Source organism: Eutrema salsugineum, unplaced genomic scaffold (genome assembly GCF_000478725.1).
Source record: "Eutrema salsugineum unplaced genomic scaffold, Eutsalg1_0 scaffold_16, whole genome shotgun sequence".
NCBI lineage: Eukaryota > Viridiplantae > Streptophyta > Magnoliopsida > Brassicales > Brassicaceae > Eutrema > Eutrema salsugineum.
The window spans coordinates 920,869-932,338 of NW_006256858.1; the positions used below are offsets into that span (position 1 = coordinate 920,869).

General features: G+C 38.0%; 5 protein-coding genes across 8 annotated transcripts; 4 read left to right on the forward strand and 1 right to left on the reverse strand.

Annotated features, from left to right (window-relative positions):
• Window positions 1-590: 590 nt before the first annotated feature.
• LOC18021028 (RNA polymerase sigma factor sigC) lies at window positions 591-3,628 on the forward strand. The gene is made up of 9 exons (XM_006403577.2): window positions 591-739; window positions 825-926; window positions 1,036-1,114; window positions 1,258-1,382; window positions 1,487-1,975; window positions 2,079-2,309; window positions 2,496-2,636; window positions 2,742-2,945; window positions 3,214-3,628. Exons 1-9 carry the CDS (start codon window positions 704-706, stop codon window positions 3,493-3,495), a joined length of 1,689 nt encoding a protein of 562 aa, XP_006403640.1. The 5' UTR covers window positions 591-703; the 3' UTR covers window positions 3,496-3,628.
• A 297-nt stretch (window positions 3,629-3,925) lies between these two features.
• LOC18021029 (uracil phosphoribosyltransferase, chloroplastic) lies at window positions 3,926-6,304 on the forward strand. The gene is made up of 12 exons (XM_006403579.2): window positions 3,926-4,088; window positions 4,186-4,287; window positions 4,370-4,448; window positions 4,705-4,763; window positions 4,872-4,949; window positions 5,037-5,118; window positions 5,223-5,271; window positions 5,344-5,405; window positions 5,611-5,678; window positions 5,790-5,845; window positions 5,928-5,975; window positions 6,074-6,304. The coding sequence occupies exons 1-12, from the start codon at window positions 3,954-3,956 to the stop codon at window positions 6,123-6,125; spliced, it is 870 nt and encodes a 289-aa protein (XP_006403642.1). The 5' UTR covers window positions 3,926-3,953; the 3' UTR covers window positions 6,126-6,304.
• A 297-nt stretch (window positions 6,305-6,601) lies between these two features.
• Window positions 6,602-7,562, forward strand: LOC18021030 (40S ribosomal protein S21-2). Of its 2 annotated transcripts, none has more exons than XM_024157883.1 (4): window positions 6,602-6,699; window positions 6,878-6,955; window positions 7,067-7,199; window positions 7,351-7,558. In XM_024157883.1, exons 2-4 carry the CDS (start codon window positions 6,906-6,908, stop codon window positions 7,414-7,416), a joined length of 249 nt encoding a protein of 82 aa, XP_024013651.1. In that variant the 5' UTR covers window positions 6,602-6,699; window positions 6,878-6,905; the 3' UTR covers window positions 7,417-7,558. The 2 variants fall into 2 exon arrangements, with proteins under 2 accessions (XP_024013651.1, XP_006403643.1); XM_006403580.2 differs by having other exon boundaries at window positions 6,667-6,699; window positions 6,883-6,955; window positions 7,351-7,562.
• Window positions 7,563-7,821: 259 nt separating this feature from the next.
• On the reverse strand, window positions 7,822-9,512 carry LOC18021031 (aldo-keto reductase family 4 member C11). Of its 3 annotated transcripts, none has more exons than XM_024157940.1 (7): window positions 9,405-9,512; window positions 9,142-9,192; window positions 8,985-9,061; window positions 8,779-8,866; window positions 8,337-8,612; window positions 8,002-8,250; window positions 7,822-7,908 (listed from the first exon to the last, which is right to left on the reverse strand). In XM_024157940.1, exons 1-7 carry the CDS (start codon window positions 9,510-9,512, stop codon window positions 7,822-7,824), a joined length of 936 nt encoding a protein of 311 aa, XP_024013708.1. The 3 variants fall into 3 exon arrangements, with proteins under 3 accessions (XP_024013708.1, XP_006403644.1, XP_024013709.1); XM_006403581.2 differs by having other exon boundaries at window positions 9,393-9,512; XM_024157941.1 differs by lacking the exon at window positions 7,822-7,908 and having other exon boundaries at window positions 8,051-8,292; window positions 8,327-8,612; window positions 9,393-9,512.
• Window positions 9,513-9,924: 412 nt separating this feature from the next.
• Window positions 9,925-11,082, forward strand: LOC18021032 (CASP-like protein 5B2). The gene is made up of 3 exons (XM_006403582.2): window positions 9,925-10,318; window positions 10,520-10,652; window positions 10,795-11,082. Exons 1-3 carry the CDS (start codon window positions 10,188-10,190, stop codon window positions 10,993-10,995), a joined length of 465 nt encoding a protein of 154 aa, XP_006403645.1. The 5' UTR covers window positions 9,925-10,187; the 3' UTR covers window positions 10,996-11,082.
• Window positions 11,083-11,470: the final 388 nt, after the last annotated feature.

Sequence of the window (11,470 nt, forward strand, 5' to 3'; positions counted from 1 at the left end):
TTTTAGATATTTTCGAAATTTTTAAAATATAATTTCAAATTTATATTTAATTATAAATGTCATAACTGATTTAAAAGGGTAACTATGTCAAAAAGTTACAAAAAAATAGAAAACATTAAGGGGACAAATTCTAATTCAATCGACATTATAAAACCAATTCTCTCAAAAATATTTCTATTGCAATTTCTTGTAGTCACAAATTAGCTATTATGCAAGTCATGCAGAGCCGGTAAGTGTGGTTCTATGAAGCCACTTTTCTATCGGCCAAACTTGATTGAAAAATATAGGATTTTAACCCCAAAATATAATATTTGTAACAGCAAGAAAACCAAGTTCTTCCACAAACTCTAGAAACTAGTATGGGTTTTGGCTAGAGATTTCTAGGTTATAAATAATAGAAGAAAAATTGTTTGATATCCTTGATAATAACTGCTCTCTGTCATTTTACCAAAAAAAAAAAATAACTGCTCTCTGTCTATCCCTTAATTAAAAAAAAAAAATTTGAACCGGACGTCTTTCATTCCATACTGAGTTTTTTTTTTAAAAAAACACAATTCTCTTACACACACACACAAAGGAAAAATAAAAAAGCGTGGCAAAGGAATTTAGGCGAAATTACAAGGGAGAAGACGTAGACCATACAATACACAAAAATTATATCTCCAGTAAATCATCTCCCTCCTCGCTCTCTCCCTTGGCGTCAATGGCTTCCTTCAATTCGTTCCCCATTCCCAAACAGGTGTGCTTACTCGTTCTCTGTATATCTATCTATACACGCACCCTCCACTCTCGACCTGATTTTTTTTTTTTTTTTCGGATTATAGATTGCCGGTTCTTCTTCTTCTTCGTCTTCCTCTTCTTCTCGGCCACGTATCTTGGTGCGATCGAGTATGGCGTCGTCGATTGGCTCCACCAATAGTATGCTGGTAACGATTACATTTGCTCTCGATGATCCTCTCTGAGGTCCTTAAATTCTCAATCTTCATTTGCCACTGAAATGTGAAATTGAATTCTCGCGAACTTCCTTTGAATCAGGTCTTCGTACCTCCACACCCTTTGATTAAACATTGGCTCTCCCTTTTGCGATGCGAGCAAACTTCTTTCCCCATTTTCGGTGAGTAGTCCCAAGTAACAAGAATCACTCTAGATTCTTATACTGTAGCTGAAGATGAGATAGCTGTTTACTCCTTGCAATCTCGGTTTATCCGTTAATCTCTAATTGACGAATATGACCTCTTGGTTACTCTAATGTTTCAGTTAGAATTCCGGTGAATTCTATGGGAAGCAGGATTTACCAGAAATATCCTCTAAAAGCATGTGGCTGTGCATCTGCAACTCCTTGCACTGCAGAAAATGTGTATGTAGAGCTCAAAGATCCAAAGGTGTGTATGGAACTTCAATGCAGATGGAAACATTATTTTTTTAACACTTTTTCCTCCTTTGTGATACTCAGAATCCGTTGCCATGTGCTCATTTTTTTTTTCAGAAAAGTATTGGCGTTGTAGAACAAATGTCATCTGCAGAAAAAGCCAATTTATCTCGTAGCATGTTGCAATACAATCTGCTAGGGAAGAACCTTTTGGCACTAGAGGAAACTTTTGTCTCCTTGGACTCGTTAAGAATGGAAAGAGATATTATGTTGCAAATGGGGAAGTTGGGGGCTACTGAGTTATTCAAGACCTGTTTATCTAGGTCCCGTGGTTCTTCAGTCACTTCATGCTTATCTGACACAGGGACCGAGTTGGTGGTAGCTACAGAAGAACAGCAGACCTTTGTGCCTTCGAGAAGAAAATTGAAAAAGAAAGCAAGAAGGTCGAGTTTGAGTACTGGTAAAGGTGATCAGGGTTCTTTGTTGATCGGTTCAAGAACCACATGGAACGATATTGATGCCCCTAGACTGAGAAAGTCATCAAAATATAGAAAGAAAAGAGAGAGGATATCTAGAAACGAGGCTGAGATGTCAGCAGGAGCCAAGGTTCATTGTGCAATCCTCCTGTAGCTGTTTTTTTTCCTTTCTTTCTATTTTCACTTTTGAGTTAACAAGAAATTCTTATGACACTCTCATGTCGGTTTTGAAGATAGTGGCGGACATGGAGAGAATCAGAACGAAATTAGAAGAGGAAAGTGGTAAGGTAGCGAGTATGAGTTGTTGGGCTGAAGCAGCAGGAATGAACGAGATACTTCTGATGCGCAACCTACATTACGGATGGTACTGTAGAGATGAGCTGTTGAAAAGCACCCGGTCTTTGGTTCTCTTCCTTTCAAGAAATTACCGTGGACTGGGGATAGCCCACGAAGATTTAATTCAGGTTCCTATTCGCTCCTTAGAATTGTATTAACTCTGAAGAGTCCTGCAAACATCCAAATTTTTAGCTTAAGTTTTATAATTACGTAAAGCTTCTTTCTCGGTTCCATGATATTGCTTGGTACACAGATGCTTTAAAATTGTGATTGCAGTTCTTTTTGTGTAATATTCTTGCTTGTGGGTTTTATAGGCAGGGAATGTGGGAGTGTTACAAGGAGCAGAGAGGTTTGATCACACAAGGGGTTACAAGTTTTCGACGTATGTGCAATATTGGATAAGGAAATCGATGTCCATGATGGTGTCACGGCATGCAAGAGGCGTTTATATTCCTGTATGTGCATTTTGAAAATTTCAGTTGCCTTGAATCTTGTGCTTGTTTTATTTGATGGTTTATTTCATTTTCTGATTTGTTTATCGTCTCTGTTTCTTGTGGCAGTCGTCTGTAATCCGAACTATGAGTCAGATACAAAAGGCTCGTAAGACGTTGAAAACGAGCCACGGGATAAAGTATCCGGCCGATGAGGAGATTTCGAAAGAAACAGGCTACTCGTTGAAGAAGATTCGAGCAGCTAACCAATGCCTGAAAGTGGTTGGTTCAATCGACAAGAAAGTTGGGGATTGCTTTACTACAAAATTCCTGGTATGTCATTCTGAACCAAGATGCTCAAAATATTTGGTTAACTAGCACTTCATGTGGAGCCTGGAGTTTCGGTTTGTCGATTTTTTTCCGTTTAATTTTTGGTTTTTAGAAACGTATATAGAACGAGGACCATGATTTTTCACAGTTCGGCTTTAAGAACTTTTTGGTATAATTGAATTCGGGTTATAAAAATGCTGTTACTGGTTTATGAAAAAGCTTGGTTCGGTTTTGACTTTTGAGACTCAATGTTTGTTCTCCGTGGATACAGGAATTTACACCGGACACGACGATGGAGAGTCCCGAGGAGGCTGTGATGAGGCAGAGCGCATGGAGAGACGTACATGATCTTCTACAGGGACTAGAGCCAAGAGAGAAGCAAGTGATGGTTCTACGTTATGGACTTCAAGGCTTCAGGCCCAAGTCTCTTGAAGAGATTGGGAAGCTTCTTAAAGTTAGCAAAGAATGGATTCGGAAGATCGAACGGAGAGCAATGGCTAAACTCAGGGACCAAGCCAACGCCGAAAATCTCAGATTTTATTTGAATCCATAAAAAGATATAGATTTTTGTTACCAATGGCTTTTATGGCTTGTAATAACATTGGATTGGAGATCTCTGGAGTGTAGTAAAGTTATGTATATTTTAATATTATAGAGAAAATATAGATTTTATCCTAAATTGGAAATACTTTCAACATTGAGAACAACTGGCTTACTCAGTTACAAATCTTGAGATTTACATATATCCTGTAAAGTCATCTACTACGTAAAAACTGAATATGAACATCTCTAATGATTTCTTTTTGGTTCACATTATCTCCAATTATCAAGTTCACGATTGGGCTAAATATATAGTCTATGTATATAATATATAAAGCCTATTTAGCCCAATCGTAAATTGTAGACCCAAAAATTGATCGGTACAGTTGTTACGGCCGGTTTATCATCTTTTCGCGTCTATCGTCTTTCTAAAATTCGTAGACCATCGAAATTCGAACATCGTCGAGAGAAATGGCGTGCGCAGTTAGCAACGCTCTCCGATGTTACTCCGAAACGTTGCGTTTTGCTCCCCGACAACAATGCGGCCTCCCTAACCCTAATCCTTCCTCTTTCCTCTCCTTTAATTCCTCCCCCATTCTCTGTCAGGTAAACCACTATATATACCTCGAACCACACTTTTTCCGAGTGTACCCCATTTTGGGTATTCAAAACTGGTTCTGATTTCGAATTTCGGATTCCATAGATTTTGGGTGCTTCTCCTTCCCCTGTTTCCCGGCGGAATATTCTGGTTAGAGCGAAAATGGCGGCTTCGGAAGGTTCGATTAACGGAAGCAATAGGATGCTGGTAAAATTGATTCGGGTTTAATCGTAGATTCTGGAGTTTTTACTGTTTTTGTTTGAATGTGAAAGAGATGAACTGGTTTCAGGTCTTCGTGCCACCACATCCTTTGATCAAACACTGGATCTCCGTCCTGAGAAATGAGCAAACTCCTTGCCCCATTTTCAGTGAGTAGATAAGGTTTTGATGTGCAGATTTTACCACTGTTAGTATCTAGGACCAACTTTACATCATTCTATTGGTTTTCGAATTAGTTGGATCCTAATTTTCTACATTTATTGAACAATCTTTAGCTGTTATGTTGTGTTATCTGTTCAATTGCGTTTGAAAAATGAGTATTCAGGGACAGGTTTTCATTTTGCTGCAGTAAAGTTTGTGTTGCTGTTTTTTTTGAAATGTGAGTTTTCTTTTTAATGATCTTAGGGAATGCAATAGCTGAACTGGGGAGACTATTGATGTACGAAGCAGCACGAGAATGGCTGGTGCGTTTTGACAAAGTTTCACATCTCTCTTTTTTTTCTTCTTCTTCTTTAATTCGTTCTCTCCGGTTTCTGCTTATTGTTTCTTGATTCTTTCTTATGTGGTAAAAGCCAACCGTTGTTGGAGAAATAATGTCTCCAATGGGTGCTGCTTCTGTTGAATTCATTGATCCTAGAGAGCCTATAGCGGTTTGTTTATTCCCAACCCCTTTTCTATATTTCCCTCTCAATCCAAGAAGTAGACATTTCTTAGTCTTGGTTTTTGTCTCTGTGTAGGTTGTTCCGATATTAAGAGCTGGTCTTGCTCTTGCGGAACACGCATCCTCAGTTTTGCCTGCGAATAAAATATATCATTTAGGTAAGTATTTCTCACTATATCATCTCTGGCCTGAAGATATGATGTCAAAACAAAGACTTTTTATCTATTGCTTATTATGTCACCGTGTTTATCCTTTTTACCAGGAATAAGTAGGGATGAGAAAACACTTTTGCCTTCGGTGTATCTTAACAAGTAAGAACTTCTCTGCAGTATTTTGTAGCCACTGAAGTTTTTACGATAACAGATTTGATGCAACTTCTTTAGGTTGCCTGATGAATTTTCCAAGAATTCAAGAGTATTTTTGGTTGACCCAATGCTTGCCACAGGTTAGAAAGCCTTGTCAATTTTTGCAATGTAGCGAGTGTTTACTGATTTTAGCCACCATCATAACTGAACAATTAGTGTTATGATGTGCCTCAAATGTAAATGTGAACACATGACATGGTAATACCAATTTTTTCATAACTAGAAGCGTAGGTTGGTAACAATTTGGTTTCTCTACGCTTCATAACATGGGAATATATATTTTAGGCGGTACCATAATTGCGGCGATGGATCTACTGAAGGAACGTGGTTTGTCTGTTCAGCAAATCAAAGTGGTAAGCAAATATATAGGGGAAGCTTTTCACTGAAATGTTGGCTACAGAAGAATATCCTTTAGGTTATATTTATATTGCTTCATGACTCATGAAGTATATCCCTGATTACAGATTTGTGCGGTTGCTGCACCTCCTGCACTATCGAAGCTTAATGAGAAATACCCCGGGTAAAAATATCGAAACTCCTTAACCATTTTTGACATTTGGCACGATTACTTAACTTTTTGCTTACTGTTGGCAACATTTCAGGCTTCATGTATATACTGGAATTATCGATCCTGAAGTCAATGAAAAGGGGTAAGTCAAGCCGGCTTTCATGCACTTCCTTTATTGGATTCTTGATTTTCTCAAAGTATATTAGCATTAATGCTGTTAATACATTGATTATGAATCAGGTTCATAATCCCTGGGCTTGGAGATGCTGGAGACCGCAGTTTCGGGACATAAACCAATTTGTGTTTATTGGTTAAGCTTTTGATGAAGTTATTTGTATGTGTAGGATTGTCAGTTTGTCACCTGCTCTAGTGAACACAACTTTTGTATACAAGAGTATTCTTTGAAAAAATTGTGCGGGAAAAACTGATAAAATTCTTCCAGATAAATCCAACTTTTTAACCATTTTGTAACAAATGAACTAGTTACTGTTCTTCATGCTCAAGCTAATCAAAGTTCGTTAGATGTTAAAACAAAAGTAACTTTGATAATTGGATTTCTGCCTGAGATGAGATTATAAAAAAAGTAACTTGTATAATTCGATTTACGGTTACAACAAATAAACCGGGACAATTCTATTTTTATAATTTAGATTTATTCAATTCGGTTAACATCCCCTGTGATTCTGTGAAGGGGTAATGTTTTGAACATTGCTCGTCAGTTCAAAACGTGAAGGGTATAGTAGTCTTTAACATCCCCTGTGATACAAGCAAACCCTACGAGCTCGCGACTATAAATACCATAATTTGCTTTTCAATACCTTTTTTTCATCGCCGCCGGATTGCACTCAGATTCTTCTTCCTCTCAGGTGAGAATTTCTTCTGCTTAGACTCCTAATCTCTTTCTCCCATTGATCTCGTGCTGATTATGCGATTATCATTCTCTGTTTTGATGTTAAACGCGTCAGAATCATTGAGATATTGACGTCGTGAAATATTTCTATCGCTCATAAGATATTTATAATTTTGTTTACCGGTTTTCTACAGATCAGATCGTATTTTTCAAGCTAAAATCATGCAAAACGAAGAAGGGCAGATTACTGAGCTATACATTCCGAGAAAATGGTAATCAGCTTTCTTTCTTTCTTTACATTATTTTTTTGTCTGTTTTTGATGATCTTAAGCTGATCATTGTATTTGCTAAGCTGATTCTCTTGAATGGTTGTAATTTTGTAGCTCGGCCACAAACAGATTGATCACCTCCAAGGATCATGCTTCTGTTCAGCTTAACATTGGTCATCTTGGTCCCGATGGTGTCTACACTGGCCAATTCACCACATTTGCTCTCTGCGGATTTGTCCGAGCTCAGGTTTGGGATAACTCCCCTCTAATTAAATTACTTTGGAATTATCTTTGGAATCATCTCAATGCTTAAATTAGTCTTCCACAATTGTTATAGCAAAATGTATGATTGTGTTTGTCTATTGGCGTTTTTGATTGAATGAAAACCTAAATTGCAGGGAGACGCAGACAGTGGCGTGGACAGGCTCTGGCAGAAGAAGAAGGTCGAAACCAAACAACAGTGAGAGAGAGCGTGAATCTAAAGCTGCCTCTAGTTTGTTTTTTGATGTTTCATTGAATTTCGTCTACATGCGAACTCGTATTTTTGTTTTCTGATTATGAAAGATAGGTTTTGATGCCAATGAAATCAGATTCTACAGTTAAATTCTAATCTCTAATGTGTTTTCTATACCAAGTAACTGCTTTATCCTTGGTCATTTGCAAGATGAACCTAAGAAATGTTTTACACATTATTGCCAATCTAAGAAACAGTTGCCTATCAAATCTGCAAAATTTTTCATTTCTTTCATATTGAAATGTTTTACACATTATTGCCATCGATCAACAAGATAAAAAAGTGGAAAGTAGTGTGCTCGGTATTCATAGGAAATTGGTTTGGTTTTGAAATTTAGCCAAAGCCGTCTGTTGAATCATATCTCCCCATCCCAAAGCTCTTCAAGCGTCTTATAAGGACTCAACGTCTCATGAACGAACGATGTACCTTGGACTAACCTAGCCTGCACAGTGAAGATAACGCCAAAAATGATGTTTAGTATCTATATGTTCGCAAATTGCAAATACAAGATGTATGTAGTTGTGGTTTCACTTGCCTGTTCTATATCAGAAAACCTGTCAAACATTTCTCCTGAAATCGACCATCCTAGTACCTCAAAATTCTCTCTGATTCTCCCTTCTTTTGTGCTTTTGGGAAGCACACTGTGACCCATCTGAAGACCCCATCGAAGGGCGGTTTGTGCAGGAGACTTCCCGAGTTCTTTAGCAACCGTTTCCAAAACCGGATTCTTTAGAACATCGGCCTTTACCCATGTTGTTCCTGGAGAACCCAATGGCGAATATCCCTGCGACAATCAAATATTGAAACTTCTGATTCAGTTTCCTCGAGAGTTTTGTAATGATTTGGCCAATGTTAGTGTTTCAAACTTACTGAGAGGTGGATCCCTTTGGACTTGCAGAACTCATGTAGCTTATGTTGTTGCCATGAAGGATGACATTCCACCTGGTTTACAGCTGGAGGAACACGAGCAACCTCCACGAGATCTGAGAGTTTCTTCGTGGAGAAATTGCTTACGCCAATGGCTCGTGCCTTTCCTGAATCATACAGTGCTTCCATTGCTTTCCATGTACTTGGAATATCAATAGGCATAAGGTTCTCTGGCTTAAATTCAACAGTGCCTTTCTTCAACCGAACAGGCCAGTGCATCTTCAAAAAATATCAAATTGATGTATAATAAGAAAACATAATTAGAGTTTCAAATCCAGAGATCCAACTAGTATTTCACTAAGCACGTTTCAGGCTAGACATTGGAAGATATGAACACATCTTGAAAACTGTTGAAATATAACAATTAGCGTTCGTTCGTGCTTACGAGATACAAGTCGACATAATCAAGCTGCAGATCCTGTAGAGTTCTATTCAATGCCTCCTGCACATCCGGAGGGTCAAGATCAGTCAACCTGTTAGCGCATGATTTGTACAGGTTATAAAAGGTTAGAGGCTAAGCAGACTCGAGGGAATCTGGAAATGCGTAAGTGATATAAAAGATAACAAAATCGTTATAAACAAAATAAATACCAGATTTTTGATGTGATGAACAGCTTCTCACGCTTCACTACGCCATCTTCAAACAATTTCTTCAGAACTTTCCCAATCTGCATAGGCGCAAAAAAAGTTTTCAGTATCGCATTACCAAATTTAACAGAGATGAAAAAATTCAGATCAATAGATTTACCTCCATTTCATTGCCATATCTCGAAGCACAATCAATATGCTGATAGCCAATCTGTAGCACGAAAAAATGATGTTTCAGTTCTTCAACTAATGAAACGAATCTCCAATTCAATCCCTAGAATCCCGATATCAATCAACACTGAGAGAAAAAACACTTTTCTCTAAAGATCTGAAATCAATCCCTGAAATCTAACCAGAAACCTCTAGGGATCAGTCAAATGAGAAGCCATGAGACGGAAATCAGTGACGAACCTTCACAGCGGCGGCGACGGCGTCTCCGACGATGCCAGGAGCTGCCTGCCATGTCCCGAGACCGACGGATGGGATCTTTGCTCCGGTGTTGAGTTCGAAGTATCCGATTTCGTTCGCCATTGTCAGATCTTTTAAGAGTGCGATTTTAGATCTCTAAAACTAAAAAAGAAAAACGATAAAAGCGGGAAGACGTTGGAATTTTATTCCTAAAGCGGTTAGATTTCAAACACGTGGATGAATCCAAACGGTTTCGAGCTTGTATTTAGTGATTGCTTAATTAACTCCAGTAATTGCGATTAATTAATTCAATCCAAATAGCGAAAATGTAACAAATTCAGTTTAGTTGCATAAAAATATTCTTTTGTTTCTATTTTTAATTTTGTCATCAACTAAAAAACCATTGTAAAAGTGAATTTTGTTTTTTTTTTCTCATTCTAACGAAAAATATATTTCTCTGCCACGTCGGACGCATCCTCTCAGTCCACTCGCTCACGAACTTTAAAGCAAGCAAAAAAGTGGTAATGTCAAAGGAGAAAGACGAAGAAGTTTATAATCGAATCTAGAGCAATTTCGGAAACTCCTATTTACTAGGTCTCAATCATCTTCCAAGTTTCTTAGCTATGGAGTTCCTCTGCACTTGCAATTCCCCGCCAAAATTCCTTCTGAAGCAAATGTAGCTTTAAATTGCGAAAACTAGGGTTTCTCTGGTGGTTCCTCGATTTTTGTTCCTCTTTCCTCGCTGATTTATCGGAATTTTCTGGGTTGGGAAGACAAAATCGACTCATTTACATTGAGATGAAGAAGATTTTCGGAGGCCCAGGAACTGTGTGTGGCCTGTTACTGAGAATCGGACAATGTGCTTCATCTGCGGCATCCATCGGCGTTATGGTCTCTTCGACAGATTTCTCTCTTCGCACTGCTTTTTGGTATAATTCTCTCTTCTTTTAAGTCTCGACTTGTTTCTCTCTAACCTCGTTTTTGATCGGTTAGATATATGTATTCATTAGGAGGATTTAGGAGCTAAGGGTAATGGATTTCTATGCAATCTTGGTGTAAATCATCTGTGAAAAGAAACAAATTCACCATTATAAGGAACTGTTGTTTTAATTTTTTTTGGTTGGTTTCAGCTACTTGATTGCTTCAATGGGTCTTCAGTTGCTGTGGAGCTTTGGGCTCGCATGTCTTGATGTTTATGCTCTGAGGAGCAAGAAAGATCTCCAAAACCCGATTTTGATTAGCTTATTCGTCGTTGGTGATTGGGTATGTAACCTTGTTTTAATAGTTTCTTTTTTCTAGCTTAGTGATCTGTAATGATAGAGAGCTGCTTCTTGCTCCATACTTTGGACTCGTAATCTTTTCCAAGGATTGAATTGTTTTCTTGTGGAACCTTTTTTTTTTGCAGGTGACTGCAATGTTATCACTTGCAGCTGCATGTTCATCAGCTGGAGTTGTAGTTTTATATGCTAAAGATCTCAAGTATTGCCATGTTCAAGACCAATTTTCATGTCCTAGGTATGAAATAGCTGTAGCGCTTTCTTTCGTCACTTGGGTTCAAATCGCCGTTTCTTCTCATGTCACATTTTGGATCTTAGCCTCGGTTTAGTTCGGAAAATATCTCCGACTTTTTTTTTTCTTGGAATGTTGAGAACATCTTGTAGCTTTGATGATGACAACCACATTTTGCTTCAGATTCAATCCATCAATGTTTCTTGAAATTAAGCTGATATTACATACCAAGTATTTCTGGCTTAATCCACCACACCATACTTAGAAAACTCATCATCTTGTTATACACTGAGGAGTACTAGAAACGCAAAGTTAGGACCTTCCTTGTTCACAGTTATGGATCCTGCAGGTGCCTTTTAAGTGTTGTGAAATTTGATCATATAACGCAACTGATATTCCATTAACAACATTGATGTGTTCTACCAATACAGTTATAGGTCCTAGCTAGCTTCTTGTCACATTTTTTGTTTCCATAATTTGTAAATCAACCAAACAATGCCATCATAAGAAAGCCAAAATCTCTTATTTAAAGTGTTACCTTATTCAATTTCAGTTTCTGCGACAGCTCTCAA

What these genes read in the sequence shown, in the direction of transcription:
- LOC18021029 (XM_006403579.2), top strand. Translation starts at nt 3,954, where the DNA reads ATGGCGTGCGCAGTTAGCAACGCTCTCCGATGTTACTCCGAAACGTTG. An exon ending in CCTCCCCCATTCTCTGTCAG is followed by an intron (nt 4,089 to 4,185) that starts GTAAACCACTAT and finishes CGGATTCCATAG; the next exon opens with ATTTTGGGTGCTTCTCCTTC. An exon ending in ACGGAAGCAATAGGATGCTG is followed by an intron (nt 4,288 to 4,369) that starts GTAAAATTGATT and finishes AACTGGTTTCAG; the next exon opens with GTCTTCGTGCCACCACATCC.
- LOC18021030 (XM_024157883.1), top strand. Translation starts at nt 6,906, where the DNA reads ATGCAAAACGAAGAAGGGCAGATTACTGAGCTATACATTCCGAGAAAA. An exon ending in CTATACATTCCGAGAAAATG is followed by an intron (nt 6,956 to 7,066) that starts GTAATCAGCTTT and finishes GTAATTTTGTAG; the next exon opens with CTCGGCCACAAACAGATTGA. An exon ending in GCGGATTTGTCCGAGCTCAG is followed by an intron (nt 7,200 to 7,350) that starts GTTTGGGATAAC and finishes CCTAAATTGCAG; the next exon opens with GGAGACGCAGACAGTGGCGT.
- LOC18021028 (XM_006403577.2), top strand. Translation starts at nt 704, where the DNA reads ATGGCTTCCTTCAATTCGTTCCCCATTCCCAAACAG. An exon ending in CGTTCCCCATTCCCAAACAG is followed by an intron (nt 740 to 824) that starts GTGTGCTTACTC and finishes TTCGGATTATAG; the next exon opens with ATTGCCGGTTCTTCTTCTTC. An exon ending in TAGAGCTCAAAGATCCAAAG is followed by an intron (nt 1,383 to 1,486) that starts GTGTGTATGGAA and finishes TTTTTTTTTCAG; the next exon opens with AAAAGTATTGGCGTTGTAGA.
- LOC18021031 (XM_006403581.2), bottom strand. Translation starts at nt 9,512, where the DNA reads ATGGCGAACGAAATCGGATACTTCGAACTCAACACCGGAGCAAAGATC. An exon ending in GATATGGCAATGAAATGGAG is followed by an intron (nt 9,062 to 9,141) that starts GTAAATCTATTG and finishes GCGCCTATGCAG; the next exon opens with ATTGGGAAAGTTCTGAAGAA. An exon ending in CCAAAGGGATCCACCTCTCA is followed by an intron (nt 8,251 to 8,336) that starts GTAAGTTTGAAA and finishes TGATTGTCGCAG; the next exon opens with GGATATTCGCCATTGGGTTC.
- LOC18021032 (XM_006403582.2), top strand. Translation starts at nt 10,188, where the DNA reads ATGAAGAAGATTTTCGGAGGCCCAGGAACTGTGTGTGGCCTGTTACTG. An exon ending in TCTCTTCGCACTGCTTTTTG is followed by an intron (nt 10,319 to 10,519) that starts GTATAATTCTCT and finishes GGTTGGTTTCAG; the next exon opens with CTACTTGATTGCTTCAATGG. An exon ending in TATTCGTCGTTGGTGATTGG is followed by an intron (nt 10,653 to 10,794) that starts GTATGTAACCTT and finishes TTTTTTTTGCAG; the next exon opens with GTGACTGCAATGTTATCACT.